General features: G+C 45.3%; 1 protein-coding gene across 4 annotated transcripts in view; it reads left to right on the top strand.

Annotated features, from left to right (window-relative positions):
• The window catches only part of LOC147618800 (protein ESMERALDA 1-like), a 98,482-nt gene that overhangs the window by 50,345 nt on the left and 31,468 nt on the right, over positions 1-16,669 (top strand). For all 4 annotated transcript variants that reach the window (XM_086773868.1, XM_086773869.1, XM_086773871.1 and 1 more), the window contains 3 exons: positions 4,885-4,952; positions 5,048-5,136; positions 5,227-5,424. In XM_086773868.1, coding sequence (XP_086629994.1) covers positions 4,885-4,952; positions 5,048-5,136; positions 5,227-5,424 — 355 coding nt within the window. The remainder of the gene's footprint in view (positions 1-4,884; positions 4,953-5,047; positions 5,137-5,226; positions 5,425-16,669) is intronic.

Genomic DNA, 16,669 nt, shown 5'->3' on the forward strand with positions numbered 1-16,669 from the left:
GAAGCGGCCAGAGAGAAGCGGGCGAATAGAGAGAAGTGGAGAGAGAGAGAGAGGCCCCAACCTTATGTAAGGGTGTTCCACACCCTTATTGTCATGACCCTGTGTTTTTCTCTGGACAAGATGTAGATGTGCACGGGGACATGGTGGACAGTGTGAATGGCATCAGGTGGGAGTGAAGATGGAAGCCCATGTGTGGATAACCCCATGTGTGAAAGGGGGCAAAAAGATTTTTGCTTAAAAGGTTTAAAAAACCTTTAAAAATTATTAAAAAACCCTTCATTAAAGATAATCGTGGCCCTTATGCTATTTTGGGGCCACGTGTGCTTTTTAGGAAAAAGGAGGGGCTGCCAGGAGAAGAGGCGCCTAACTCTTGTTGGGTGGTGTGCTTTTTCGCTGAGAAGGGCTGGTCGCCTGAAGACCCATGGGCTGGCTTTTTCGTTGGAAAGCGGGCTGCTTGGCTGGGCGCACAGAGCTGCACGCTGAACATCCTCTCTCATGCTCGTGTTGAGGGCGGGGCAGGAGATACAGAGGCTACAGGCGGCTGCAGGACAGCAGGCGCACAGAGCTGGGCGTGCTCTCTCTCTCTTTTCCTTGCCAACAGGTGGGCTGGATTTCAGGCGCAGCATACAGGAGGCTGGACTGTGTGTTGCTTGGGCAGTTTTCAGGGCACCTTTTGATAGGAGAAAAAGCGCATGGCTGCAGGCGCTTTTCTATCTCTTTCTTGGTGCAAAAGCGGAGGACTGGACTGAACAGGGGGCTGGTTTTTTCATGAACATAGACATCATGATGATGGTGTTCAACTGATGGAACTTTCAGCCTTTCTATGCTTTGATTCAGGACTGTTTTGGGACAGTTTATGGGCTGTTTTTGTTTGGTTGCAAATTCAGCTATGTGCTTGGGTTTTTGGCTGCTAGTACAAGGTCATTTGGTTATGTTTCTTGGCATGGGAGTGATGCAAGCTTGCATGGTTGCGTGCTCATGGAGCAGATTGTTTTCTTCCTGCTAGAAAAGAACAGTGGGACCTACAGATATGGACATCTCTATGTTGCCAGATGTTTCTTGAGGGAACAGGTAACTAGATGTATGGAAACAGGACAGAAGTTTCAAAGGGAAACAGGCCTAAGGGTTTCATGTGGAAACAGGTCGTAGGTTTTCTCGAAGAGACATGTTTTTGGGTTTCTCCAGGAGATAGGTCACATGCAGGCAGAAGGTACAGGAGTGGACACATGTTTGGTACAGCCTTGCTACTGATAGGACAGGGGACAGGGAATCCATGACAGAGATGGATAGTACCCTTGGAAGGTAGAGAGGGTTTGTACAAGTGTGTCGACTGTATGGTATGCTGTGCTGTGATACGAGTTCTCTTTTGAGAGACAGTTTGGGAGTCTGTGTTGTGATGCAGAAGCACTGGATGTGTCAGGGTGTGATGCTGTTCATAGTGTGAGAGGCTATGGATGGTTGTGGCAGCCTTGATCATGGGAGAAAGCTTCTGTATGCAGTCTCAATGTGAGAGAGTCTTTTGATATGAACAATGGCTGGACTTGTTTGGGGATGCCGTGTGGACAAGAAGCCAGATGCAGGTTCTTTGCAGGCTTCAGGAGTTCTACTGGGACGGTTGAATTACCAGCCTTATATTGTAATCAAAGCTCTTATATTCAATTAAAGAAATACCGTAAGGGGCGCCACTGCGTTTTGGGGCCAATCGGTGTCCGTGTACTATTTGCAGGAGCACTCTAGCTCCCCCTGTTTGTTTTCCTTTTCTAGGTCCTCAATGGCGTTGAAGTGTTTTATGTGCAAATGTTTGTTTCCACCGCCCTTTGGTTTCTGAAGGCCGGTTTACACTTATTGCTCATTTCATTCGCTTGCAAGAACCCCAGGTCCATAAGCATGCCTGAGGCAACTCATAGACAAGAAAGTGCAAGCTTGTGAGATGCAGGAGCAGGAGGACCAGCAGCCCCAGCAGGAAGAAAAATGCAGAAATTCTTCCCCTATAGAGGAAAACGCAAGGTGCTAGCCAGCTGTCCAGCAGCGTAGATCAAGGCATCCAGTTCAGCCCCCTTGCCGGGTATTCTGCACAACTAGAAATAGTGAGACTTTAGGGCTGATTGCAGCTCACAGGTCAGTTCATTCATGATGTCAGAAATAAAACAAGTACACGGTACACCTTAACAGTGAGGGCTCTTGAGAGGGTTAATTGGGACCCAATCTGGTGTATTCTCTCTCTCTCTCTCTCTCTCTCTCTCTCTCTCTCTGTGTGTGTGTGTGTGTGTGTGTGTGTTTTGTATCACCCCAGTGAGATAGCTATATTTATGTTTTCATTCTGTTTTATTTTCCATTCCATGATGATGAGATATGCCATGGACATTATTGTACCACTTTGGTCTCATAGGCCCATTGGGTCTTTCTTTCTTTCTTTCTTTCTCTCTCTCTGAGCATGGTGAGAGATGCTATTGAGACAGGATGCAAACTGGGAGAACCCAGGATCATGATGGACTCCTCACCGATCATTTCTTTCATGCTAGGGACACGCTTGCCCCTTTACTGGTTCACATGTTTAACAGGGCTTTATGTGAGGGCTTCCTCGCCAGCTGGTCATCGAATACTGTTGTACCTATCTTGAAAGCAGGTGACCCCATGGACCCCAACAACTATAGGACTATCATGATTGGTCACATTTTGGCCAAGATTTATGGTTCGATTTTGGAGCACGAGCGTAGTAGATGGTCCGAGGAGCAGAGGCTCAGAGCAGTGGGGTAGGCAGGCTTCAGGAGAGGGCACTCCACACTAGATCATATCTTTACACTACGAGGGATCGTTGAGGAGGGGAGAGCCCACGGGTATCGGATATTGTGATATGCAGCGGAAGTCTTTGTATTGGAAGGATCCTGTCACACAAATGCTCACACCGTCTTCTGAATCCCGAGTTTCGTGAGTTTAGCAATCCACTTTAATACTTCAAACTTTAAAGAGATATGAGAACTTTACACCAGATTGGGTCCCGAATTACCCACTGAAGGGCCCCCTATCCCAATAACGGGATAGTATTTACTTTATTACTTTAGAGAGAATGACTGTGGACTGTAGATAATTAAGCCAAACGCAAGATCTCGGAGGATCTGAAGCCTGGCTGAACTGTACACGGCTGTAGAAACACCTCAATGAATTGATCTCGAGCCTATGCACTCTTCCCAAGGGCATGAGGAAGGGCTGTACACCCGAGGCTGAGAAAAGAAGGCGGTGGACTGTTCTAAGCTATGTTAGAATGCTGTAAATGCTTATGAATGATAGAATACCTTTACCAGATGACTGGTGTATGCCTGGGTGATGCACTGAATGCTGGATGCTGATGTAGACTGATGAATCAAGGCTGAAACTGCTGGGAATCTGCAAACACAGGTCTGTAGGGCTGAATACTGGTGTAGGACTGATGCTGGACTGAAACGCAGACTGTAGGGCTGCTGTGGGACTGTAAACGCAGGGCTGGGCTGCTGTAGAACTGTGAACGCAGGGCTGGGCTGGACTGAACACAGGCCGGCTGAGTTATATGCAGAAAACGCAGATGTGTTTGCTGATTTGGGCCTGTGGATGTGCTGTATGGCTGTGCCTATGGCTGTAGGGACTGCTGAACTGCTGCGTTGGAGAAGCAGGGCTGGCTGAAGCAAAACTCAAGTACTCCAAGGGTTGGATGAGACTAGTCTAGGGCTGAAGGCAAGGGTACTCCTAGGGCTGAGGAGGAAAGCTCTTAGCACACTGAAGACTGAATGAAGAACTAAGCCTTGTGCAAGCCTATTTATACTAGATAGGGGTTGGTCAAGTTGGTTGGTCATAATTTAATAAACTTTATGTTTATTAATGACAATAAATGCTGAAATAAATGCCATAAAATATGGGAAAAATACCAGATAAATCCTAGTAAATTCCCTAAGGCTTTTGGGATGTTCTAAATGATGCACATGCATATGAATGCATATTATGCAAAATGCAGAGTGCTTTCTGATGCAAACCCTAAGGCTTCTACTGACTCTACATGCATGAATGATTCCCTCCAAGTGGGTTAAGGGACTTGACTGATTGACTGACCCGCTAAGGCTGAGGAATGACCTACGTAGCTTGTGCGTGACTTATCCTAGACAGAGGATGTACAATGGGGTCACGGCGTACAACAAATATCATCCTACTGGGTTCTAATAATGGACAAATGTTGCACTGCTGATGATGAGCTAGTTTGTCACCATGCACTGAGTGCAGAGTGCATGTGACAGATATATTGCTGCTTTGTGGATTTCCGCAAAGCTTTTGATACCGTCCCACGATCCACCCACCATACTCGGACCACAGGCTAGTGCAGGAGCTAGGCCGAGAGGTGTGACACTCGCCAGAGCCACTAAGTTATGTAGACCTCGACGCCCTAGACCCCATGGCCCTCACCCACGGTCACGCCACTATAGGAGGATCCGGGACATCATCTCCCATCATCGCAGGACCTTTCGCGCCGGCTCAGTTTTGAGCACCCTGTCATAGTGGCCCATGAGGGATGTATTAGGGTGATGTGAGAGCTCTCTGCTCATGTACCTAGATTAGATTTTATAGTGCTAGATTTTTGTTATCTTTCTTTATCACTATTTTGTACCCAGGATGATGTACCTCATGGATACGATGTAGCCTTTTGTATAGAACTTTCTCTCTTTATTTCTTTCTCCCTCCCTCTCGGGCAAAATTCTGGTTTATGGATTCGCTAAATTACTGCTCTAACCAAATTAGCGATTCATACTCCCAAGTTCTCGCATGTAACACTAACATTGAAGTGTAGGCTACTTGTGTGTGGTATTTGGTATTTCAGGCAAACTAGTTCTTGCTTGATAGGAAGTGTGCCTTGCTTTTCAGGTTTACATGAATCAAATGGATTTATTGTTGTGGAAGCAAATGGTGGATTGAACCAGCAAAGATCATCGGTATGTCTCCAGTCTTTTCCAAGTTTGTTATCCTACACTAACTGCATTGGAATTCAGAAAGAAACGTATTTAATTATTTATCGTTTATCTTGCAGATTTGCAATGCTGTTGCTATTGCTGGGTTGCTTAACGCTACTCTGGTCATTCCAAAATTTCACTTGAATAGTGTTTGGCAAGATCCTAGGTGCGACCTTGCCTTCTCATTGCAATGTGCATGAACCATTGCCCTTATGTATAAATCTTATGCTTGTTATGATACTGCTTGATATTTCAGCTTGTTTGGAGATATCTACGACGAAGAGCATTTTATCAGCTCCCTTGCAGAGCATGTGCGAGTAGTGAGCGAACTACCAGATTACATTATGGAGGGTGTCGGGAACAATATAAGTCTCATTTTTAATTTCAGGGTCAAGGCTTGGGCGCCTGCAAGCTATTATATTTCAACAGTACTCCCCAAGCTACTTAAAATTGGGTAAATTTTTCTTGATGCCATATAGTTTATTGTATAAACTGTTGAGTAGAATGTCATGTGTCTTTGTTGCCTTTTTTTTTCCCCCCCTTAAAATAGATCCTGCTATTAGGTCAATGAAAAACTGGCCAACAGGCTGAAGTACATGCTCAGAGCCTCCAAAAGAGACACTGGGGAGGATAGTCCCCTACCTGGCTGGCCACTCTTGGAGGGAACTACCTGATACAAAGGGGGGGAAAGGGGGAAGGAAGGGGGGGGGTGGGGGGGAGAGGAAGCATAAACCGGTGGCCTGTCATGCCAAGTGAGATCATTGGCTCTGTATGAGAGGAAGGGGCCCTTCTGCCATGTGTGGAGGAAGGCTGCTCGACGTCTCCGCATGTGGTTTGAATCTCCGTGAAGCTTCCCCTACTGACCTTGGAGGGTATGAATGATATCTGTCCATATGGTATGGATGCACTCCGCTGGGGGGTTGGGGGTGAGGGAGAGGAGCCTCAATGGCCTCGCTACACCATGCCTGCTAGATGTGCCATAATGCAATGCTGTTGATGATCTCCCACCTTTGGCAAGTGCCGGGGGACCAGACTACTACTGAAGAGTCGGGGGTGGGGATAGACTCTATCCTGCACTAGGTAATCCTGAGCGCTGACCATTATCTGTCTCCTCATAGTGAAGGGCAGGTCCTGACTCCATCACCCAGGCAACTGCCCCCCAAGTGATGATGTGGAAGGATGTTCGGGAGGTGGTGAATAGACAGAGAACCCCCAACAAAACCTTCTGCGCTTGGAAAAGTCTCAAAGCTGTGACTCCTGTGGGTAGTTGGATCTTGGGGCGCTGGAGGACCACCAGTGGCCAGCCATGTGCCAACTGCTAAACTTCTGCGAGCTGCTTGCCAAAGGAAGAGAGTGACCTTCCGAGGTCGGAAGCTGTCCCATAGTCGCTTGCTTTCATTAGTCTCTAAGGAAACTATGTGAGGTGTCGTGGGAGAGCCAGTAGTCTGTTGAAGGGGAAGTATCGTCACTCTTGTGCATCTGGATCCGTTGGTGGCCAAGCCTCGCCGAGTAGTGGTTGGGCTCTCTAGGCTGAAAGGGGTTTGTCCACTCCCACTTGCCTGGGTCCCTCTGAATCCATGTCAAGGGCTGGCCCTCCCAGAGCCAGAGTCCCTAGGACCTATCTCGAGCTTCCTGCTCCTGGGGGGGCGGGGGGGGGGGGGGGGGGGTGTTGGGGGTTTCGATGTGCAGCGGTGCTCATGGAAGGAAATGATCTGGACCCTCTGAAGTGAGCCACCACTGAAGTCCTCTGTTGGTGAAAGGGTCAGACATCCATGACATCCGATTGAGAAAATGACAGTTGGTCCCCTGTTTGAGCCTAGTACTGCCTAGGGGATGTTGTTACGCGTGAAAGCTTCCAGCCAGTGAGAGGGGGGGGGCGTGGGTTGTGTGTGGCTGAGTCGATGGTGAGGATTATCTGCTCCCCACCTTTGATCTCTGTGAGGCATCTGTCATGAGCCTCTTGTGAAAGCCGCTTGAAGCACGTCCACTCGCCAAGAGACTGGGCTGGGCTGGGAATGGCCCGTGCGGTTCGGCCGTTGGACCTCGCCTCCATAAAAAGTTATGGATCAGCCGTTGTTGCTGACCCATGCAAGCTCAAGAAAACGCCCAGCAAGTACCACATGGTGCCATGAGCACATGGTTGGCCATGATCATGTGGCCAGCAAGGAACAGGTGGATGGTGCTTCAATACAAAACCTTCTTTTGGATGCTTTGAAGAAGGGGGGTAAGTTTCTGCTCGGCTGAGATGTCAATCCCTACTTTACACCCGAGGTATCTGACGCGGTGTCCTTGATAGAATGTGCAGTGGAAGAAGGGAAAGTGGAAACACAGGAGAGAGAGTGAGAGAGAGAGATGGAGAGGAAACATAGGTGAGAACCTGCTCTCAATATCATCACCAAAAGGAATATATGTCCCGAGCAAGAGGGGAGAAAACCTCGTATGTGAGGGACCGCAGCAAACAAAGCTAAGCAAGCAATGAGAAATGAGGGAGGCAAGCCAGCTATATATATGCCCATGTGTAGGCAGCTGACTAGAGATAAAAAAACCTCCACGACTGGGAAAATACCCAAGACTCCATAATATGGGGAATAAAGTGGGAAAAATATATGTGAGGGGTGACCAGCCCCTAAGACTAACATGGTGAGCCCTAGAGGCTAAAATAGGACACCAAATAGGAAGCCAGCAAGAAGGGGATGATGTCTAACAGTCCCTTGGGATCCATGAAATGACTCAACTGGACGCCAAGCCGGGGTGGGTGAAGATCCAACCCAAAAACCACATGACTTCTGCCAGTTGATCTGAGCTTTGGAGGTTAAGTAGCAGGTCTCGATGCCAAGGGAAAATCTCTACGGGTTCCCTTCCTCTCCTGAGAGTTAGACGGGTGTGTTGTCAACAAACACCAAGTCAAGTAGCTCCTCTCGGGATCTAATAGAAATCCCATCCTGAGCATAGTGCCCTCCAGAAAAGCCCAATCAACCTTGTTATAGGCCTTCTCAAAATCCAAAAGAAGAACATCCATGACCCCCTTGCAAAGTTTGGCCACAGCTGTTGCCTCCCAAAAGGTGAAGATGTTATCGAGGATGCTCCTATCCTGAATGAAGCCGGTTTGGGTTCCATGGATCAAGTCAGGGTGATGATGCTGTAGGTGAGGGCTGATGGATTTGATGAGCGTTTCCTAAGAGAGTGATGGGGTGCCAGTGTTGAATCTCCAAACGGTCATTGCCAGCATCTCCAACTATTTGTGGCTAAGGTCCTAAGTCTTTGAGTTAGCCTATTGAATCCCGCTGCCCCTCCTTTGGAATCAAGTGAATCTGCCCCTCAGAGAGCCACATACATAATGAGAAAACAGTGGTGAATCGATTGGGTGGCCAAATGGTGACACTCCCCGGCTTCTAAACAGTCGTCCGCAACTGAAAACATAGGGGTGAGCGGCATCTTATCCTTGAATGAGCCTCTTCCAATATGGTGACGAACTCATCCTCTCTAACGCACGGTAACGCCTGACAACTTTGCCTGGAGCAACAAGCTTGTGTTCCTTGTGATACACAATCTGCTCTGGCTGCAAAATCTCCTCAAGCTTATCCACTTGTGGTGGATCCTCAATGATCGGTTCATTGGGCTCTGGCCGCCCTGCATAGTTGCGAGGGAGACTCACATGAAAAGCATTATGTATATGTCAATGACTAGGTAATGCCAACCTGAAAGCCACCTCATTGATCTTCTCGATCACTTGAAAAGGCCCATAGTACCTCGATGCAAGCTTAGGGTATGCACCCTCTTTGCCAGGCCTCTTTGTAAGTCTTGCTTTCTCGAATTTCAGCAATACCCAATCATTCTCTTTAACATCAAATTGTCCTCTATGCTTGTCGGCAGTCTTTTTATGCTTGTCTTGAGACCTTGCAATGGCTATCCGCACCTGAGCAAAAGCAATATCCAAGTCTCTTACATACTCATCAGCTGCTGCAAATATCTCATCCTTCGTGCGAAGGATGGGTGGCAAAACTTGAAGGAAATAGTGATCACATATTTTCAGATTTGTAGATGAGCGTGTGCTTCATTGGATAATGCTCGCCAAGAGCTTCGCAATGACATATAGGATGTGTGAAACATTTACATTATTAGATAGACTTTTATGCAAGTTTTAACGTATGGACTTTAATAAGCGACTTTAGGACATTAGTAAGTGTGAAGACATTATGGTTTATTTTCAGCCATGAAGAGGTACGTTCAGTTAACCTCTATTCATTCATGCAAACCTTGTATTCGAGATGTCTGATGAAATCAACAGTGCTTTCCATATTCATTCAATTTGTTTTTTATATTCAAGTTTTAATGGTGATCTTGATTGAAGCATTAGGTTGAATTTGTTTATTAAATTGGTATCAGAGTGTAAGCCTAGCCGGGCGTGCCGTGACGTACTTAACCACATGTCCAAGAGATAAAGATATAAAGAGAGGGGAGAGAGAGAAGGGAATATGGATCTTGCACAGTACACCACATTGAGCGGGGAACAAGCCCTGCCCCCTTTTCAAGAATTTATTCAGGAACAATCCACGGGCACGTTGGCCAGGATCAATACAATCAATGAATACAAAACAAATAGATATGCCAATGTAGGATATCCAAGTCGATGTCGAGGCACAAGATCTCTGATGCTGAGCACCCCACGGGGATGACCCACGAGTATCTGTCACCGGGCTAGTATCAAATCCAATATCCAAATCCAATGAATCCAAGTCCAAGTTCCAAGTCGAAATCAAATCCAAAACCAAGTCCAAATCAAGTCCAAGTCTAGATCCAAAACCAAGTCCAAATCAAGTCCAAGTCTAGATCCATGACCAAGCTACACATGGTTGGGTGGCGAGTGTGCTTGCACCCGAGACTTGTTTCTTCTTTGCTCTCTAGGGTTAGGGTTTGCTGCGTTTTTTGTGTTTCATGGCTGTTTTGCAGGTTTGCATTTCAGAGAGATCTAGGGTCTTGACAGTGGTATCAGAGCGGCTCTAAGATCATGAGAAGAAAGACGGGGGTGAGATCTTTCCTTGTTTTGCAGTAGTGTGTGTGTGTTGGAGGGAGGAAGGAAGAGAGGATCAATTCGTTGCTCATCAGCAGCAAGATGGGAGAGAGAGCATCGTGTAGCTTTAGGTTGTGAGCTGTTCTTGCCTAGTTTTTGGAAAAAAAGCATAACCAGTTTTTGGTTTTTGCAAAAAAAAAGAGCAAAAGTTTTCTAGAAATTAGTGCAAAAAAAAACATCAGTTTTTTCGGGGCAAAAAAATGCTCTCTCACACCCACAAGAAACTCTCTTTTCTCTTCTCTTTTGGATTGTCCATGGGCATAGGCAATTTTTAGCTTGTTCTAGTCAGTTTATGGGCCAAATTTTCCACAGTTTTGGGGCAGATTTCGATCCCCATAACAAGGTGATGTGGTGTCGGTGCGTGAGGGATGTTGGCGTGTGAGGGCTGTTGGTTTTGCTTCGGCTGCTGACATGCGACGGGCCAGGCCAGACGTGGGCTGGTACTAGTCCACATGGGGAATGCTTTGGCTGATTATGGGCTCGTAACAGCCACATTCGGACTGCCTTGGCTGGTGGGGGGACCCTTTTGGGGTGTGGCAGCCAAGCTTTTGGGTTGTTTCCCACACATGCATGACGTGTGTGCACCCATTCATGTAGATGCAGGACAGTCTAGCAGAGTAGCACGTGTAACAACCATCTGCGTTGTTCGACGTCTACCGCACACAACCACGCGTGGTTCATCAGATGGGGGACAGACAACCGTTAGTGGGCTGCTCTACAGCAACAAGAGACGGTGACAGGTCTTCTTGAGATGTCCGGGATGTGTACGGGACTCTGTGTTGTACTTGCGAGCTTTGGATGCACGTGCTTTGTTATATCTCAGTTTTGGACCAGCGTGTTATGAGGTATGTGTCCGGGTTCACATGCAAGAAACATGCTAGATAGGGATTAACAGTAAAAGCACAGTGGTGTATCGTGTTATGAAAGTAAAAGCACAGTGGCACAGTGGTGTATTGTGCTTTGTATGTTTCGGGGTACACCCAACAGTTTTTACTCCAAGAACTTGATGGACACACACACACACGAGAGTGTATTATTGTATTACACCATGACAGCTCAGCCTTGAAACCTAGCAATTGATCGGAATGACCATCATTAGTTTGGTTTGATGGGCCATACCTACCGAGCATGTGTAGGATTAAGGAATAGTTGACCACACTCATACGATGTCTACAGGGATTTCTGTTTGGACACATCGGGACTAATATTATATAGTGGGATGTCAGTTTGCATGACAAGATCGTCATGTGACTCCTTACGATATGTAATTCTTTTTAGCTTTATTGTAGTTAAAGCTATGATGTTCCTCTAGTTTTACCTTCGATAGCTAGGAGCCTGGATCTAGTGCGACGTGTACCTGCTACTCATACATAGCTGAGGCCTGCTCTACAGACCAAGTTCCTCACGGGAACCTATTTTGGTGGTATGGGACACCAGTAGGTTGCAGTCTGGTTGGGCGTTGCATTAGCTCAGCTCAGCAAGAGTGTGTACATGGATCCAACCTATTTCGAGTGTTCAGGCCTTCTTTCTTACCAACGATTTAGACCTATGTTTGTTCATAGACTAACTCGTAAGAGTGCAAGATTCGGAAACACGTTTAGTTTCCACGATTTGATGGGTTTAGACAGATGCTTTGACTAGGACAGTGGACACTAGTCAGGGAAGTTTTTATTTATTTGTGTATGCATGCAGATGTTGTCTATTCCTTGGACGGAGTTATGGTCCCTAGTATCGATTAGAGTTACACTTTTCAAGTGGTTGTTTCAGTTTGTGGCTATTTCATTAGCCAAATCCACAGACGAGTGTTGTAGTAATCATAGCACGGGGGCTATGGTGTATTATGATGGTATGGGACGCCATGATCCATCACATGTTGCCGGAGTTATGCTAGAGTGTCCAGATCTCCTTCGGACTCTGCGTCTACGAACACACGACTATCTTTTCATTTTTGAAAGATAGATTACTTATACAGACAGTTATGAGGTGTTGGCTTGAGTCATACCGATGTTTGTAGGAATAGTTGTTCTCGATACTCATAGCTTCTCTGAGATTAGCCCGGCCAGATTTGCTTTGAGTTAGGACAACGGATTTAGCTTTTCGCGGTTGAAAAGTAGATATTTTTTATCTTTCCGAGTTTTTGACTTTCCGAGTTTTTGACTTTCCGAGTTTGGGAAGTTAGATTTGACCTCGCTTCCGAGTTTTGGAAGTATGGATTTGATCTTTCCGAGTTTGGAAAGAAGATTTGGTATTTCCCCCTTTTGGGAAGAGACTATTGTAGTTCAGTAGTAGCTTCTGGGTTTTTTCAGAGTATTCGGTCTTTCCCCAGAGGAGAGGACATCGAGATTAAAGCATGGTGGTTAAATGGAAGATACTTATGTTAGGTACAACTCTTTGGGACAGTTGCTGCTTACCTTGGGTATTGGTAACATTGTCAGAGTAGAGTTACCCAAATGGTTCATTTGACACACATGTTGCTTTTTTGTCTAGGATTTCATGCTCATGGGATATTTTTTGAGTAGGTTGATCTCTTGGTAGGATTGTCCTCCAGACTATGGGTTTCGATCGATAGCGGGTCATATGCGAGTTGACTACCTTTGAGTTTTCTGTGAGCTCAGGAGTAAGCTCTTTGAGGAAGGGGAGAATGTCATGTGCACGCTAGGGATAGGCAGGTAGATAATGAGCTAGAGTGCTATCCGTGGGAACATGGGTCAGCAACATCACTTTTTGCTTTTTTGTGCTTTTCTTGGCGGGCACTTTTCTTTCAGCCTATATAAGGAGTGCCAGGGCCATAGAGTCACACACCAGCCAGTGGAGATGTAGAGCGTGGAGCTAGCAGCGCAGGCGATCACCCGGCGGTATGGGACACCAAGGGGTGTGGCTTGGCTTGCAAGGCAGCCGGTAGTTTCCACGAGGTTCTCTAGCTTGGGCTCGGTGGGGCTGATCGAGACATGATCAGCATGGTTGGGTGGTCAGTGTGCGTGCACCCGAGACATGTTTCTTCTTTGCTCTCTAGGGTTAGGGTTTGCTGCATTTTTTTTGTGTGTTTCATGGCTGTTTTGTAGGTTTGCATCTTAGAAAGATCTAGGATCTTGACTGTACTTTGGTATCTCAAGGGTATGTTTAATTTTGGTATTGAATACACATCTTGTGATCTTGTTCTCTCGTGTTATTGTGATGCGGATTGGGCAAGTAATGTTGATGATCGGAAGTCTATATCAGCATATGTGTTTTCTCTTGGGTCCGGATCTATTTCATGGAAAAGTAAAAAGCAATCAACAATTGCTTTATCTTCAGCAGAGGCCGAGTATAATTCAGCCAAGAACGCAGTGTGTGAATGTGTTTGGCTAAGGAGACTTCTTGGAGAGATCATAGAAGAACAAGAAGATTCCACTCCTATTTTGCTGTGACATTAAAAGTTGTATTCAGCTTAGCAAAAATCTTGTGTTTCATGCGAGGACAAATCATATAGAAGTTCATTATCACTTTGTTCGAGAAAAAGTCCAAGCAAGAGAATTAGAGTTAGTTTATTGCTCTACAAATGATCATGTTGCAGATATCTTAACCAAACCACTTGCAAAAGCAAAGTTTCAATACTTCAGAGACATGATGGGAGTAAAAGAAAATAAGCCGATCATTAAGGGGGAGATATGAAGGAAATTGTCACGTGCACAACAGTCAAGTGTACAGTGACATGGCATCATCATATGGCATCATTAGCATCATAGATATTATCAGGCATTTAATCAGCATTTTACAGGCATTTTTAGGCATTTATGAGGCAGCCGACTGGTTATATTGGTATTTTTATGGGGATATGTACTGGCCGACTGCAGTCCACCTGGCCGACCAGCAGCCTCTCACCCATATATATATGCAGGCGCCTCATCCATTCAGTCATCAAGGGGCTCATCAGTGAAGCGCATCCTCCTCAGGATCATCTGGCGTTTCAGCATATCAGCATCAGCCCTCATCATCAGCAGCAGATAAGTTAACGCATCACTCTCAGCATCATCTACAGTTAACGCATCATCCTCAGCAGCATCCACAGTTAACGCATCATCATCAGCCATCATCATCAGCAAACGCAGCCAGTTCAGCCCAACAGGTCAGCGTTTCAGCATATCATCAGCATTCAGCATCTGTTCCCTAAGCTTCCCTTCAGCGTTTCCTTCCAGGAGACAAGGGAAAGAGTGGACAGCAGTTCAGCCCGCATTTACAGCATATAGGCAGCATATTCAGCAGTACAGATCCATTTGGATCTCATTGTAACATCATTCATTCATCTAATATAGTTGCATTGCATTGACACATATCTGTTTGTCTCTTAAACATCATTAAGTGCAGTTAAGTGTAGACTAAGGTTGTGTTTACTACGGTCGAAGCCTCTACATGTCACAGAAATAATGATCCTATATTTTCAGATTTGCAGATCAGCGTGTGCTTCATTGGATAGTGCTCGTCAAGAGCTTCGCAATGATATATAGGATGTGTGGAACATTTACATTAGATAGGCTTTTATGCAAGTTTTAATGTATGGACTTTAATAAGTGACTTTAGGACATTAGTAAGTGTGAAGACATTATGGTTTATTTTCAGCCATGAAGAGGTAAGTTCAATTAACCTCTATTTATTCATGCAAACGTTGTATTCGAGATGTTTGATGAAATCAATAGGGCTTTCCATATTCATTCAATTTGTTTCTTATATTCAAGTTTTATTTGTGATCTTGATTGAAGCATTAGGTTGAATTTGTTTATTAAAACCACCTTACCATAAACAATCTCAAACATATCGTTGCACGCAAACTCCACAAGCGATAAGTACTTTTCCCAAGAAGACTTCTGATCCGCCACGTAACATTTCAACACTTTGCCTATCCGTTTGAAGGTGATAAGCTGATGAGAAGTCCAATTTGGTGTCCATATTATCAAATAAGGCTCGCCAAAAGAGACTTGTAGTCCTGGGATCTCCATCCCCCACAATGGACTTCGGTATTCCATGATGCTTGAACACTTGTGCAAGATATATTTTAACCATATGCTCAGCTTTGATGGACTTCTTGACCGACAAGAAGTGAACTTGCTTGTTGAACCTGTCCACAATTGTCCAAATAGTATCATTACCCTGTTGGGTCCATGGCAAGTCCATAATGAAATCCATTGTAATACTTTTCCCATGGCTGCGTGGGAATAGGCAATGGCTAAAGTAAACCTGGTGCCTTTTGCCTATCAAATTTCACCTTTTAATAAGTGATACATGCACATACCGCTCTATGTCCTTACGCATACCTGGCCAAAAGAAATACCGCTCAATCACGTGCGTAGTAGGCATTATGCCTCTATGACCAGCATATGGAGGAGCGTGGCACTCATCCAAAACCTTTTGCCTCATGTCAGACACGAAACATAGACAATTATCTTTCATGAGATAACCCTCTTTGATTACATATGAGACATGTGCATGACAAGCCATCAAATCAGTCCAAATAGTGGCACAATCAATGGCCGACAAGTCTCCATGAGAGGCAACCGAGATAGTTGCTACATATGGCGTTCGTGACAATGCATTTGCCATTACATTCTTCTTCCTTGGGTGTGCGAGATTTGAAAATGAAACATAGAGAGGAAATTGGCTATCCTCATATGCTTCTCTAACAATTTAGTTTGAATAAGAAAATACCTCAAACTCTGGTGATCTGTTTTCACAGTGAAATCAGCCCCAAGAAGGTAATGTTTCCATATGGTAAGTGCATGAATTACAGCCAGGAGCTCTTTCTCATAAATGCCAAGAGAGAGCTCTGCATCGTGCACTCTATGGCTCTCATAAGCCACGACATGTTCCTCTTGATTTAGAATAGCTCCTATGCAATTTCTAGATGCATCACATTCCACATTGAATGGCTTTTGCAAATCCGGAACGATCAACACTAGACCATGTGTAGTTGCATCTTTCAACTTGAGGAATGCATCCCTCTCTACATCAGTCCATTTGAATGTAGCCTAATTCTTTGTCAAGTCATGCAAATGAGAAGCAATCCATGCAAAGTGCCGAATGAACCTACGGTAGTAAGAGCATAATCCAAGAAAACTACGGATCTCATGCATTGGCCAATTCCAAATTGCATCAATGTTTTTAGGATCCATCGGCACTCCCATCTTTGGACACAATATGTCCAAGATAATGTATCTCTGACAAGAAAACTACGGATCTCATGCATTGCCCAATTCCGAATTGCATCAATGTTTGTAGGATCCATCCGCACTCCCATCTTTGGACACAATATGCCCAAGATGTGTGGATAATGTGGATTGATGTGGATGGATGTATGGATGATGTGGATTGACGTGTGAATGGATGTATGGAAGATGTGGATGGATGTATGGATAATGTGGATGGATGTGGATGGATGTATGGATGATGTGGATGATGTGGATGGATGTATGGATGATGTGGATTGATGTGTGGATGATGTGATTGGATGAGATTTGATGTGGGAATGATGTGATATGATAGGGATCGATGAAGAAAAAAAAATTGTGGGAAGATGAGAAAAGATGGGGACTAATGTGAAAGGATGTGGAGTGATGAAAAAAGATGAAAATATTGTTGGAACTGTATTTGTATGTGA

This window comes from Cibotium barometz, chromosome 34 (assembly GCF_041138505.1).
Source record: "Cibotium barometz isolate CiBa-2024 chromosome 34, ASM4113850v1, whole genome shotgun sequence".
Lineage (NCBI taxonomy): Eukaryota > Viridiplantae > Streptophyta > Polypodiopsida > Cyatheales > Cibotiaceae > Cibotium > Cibotium barometz.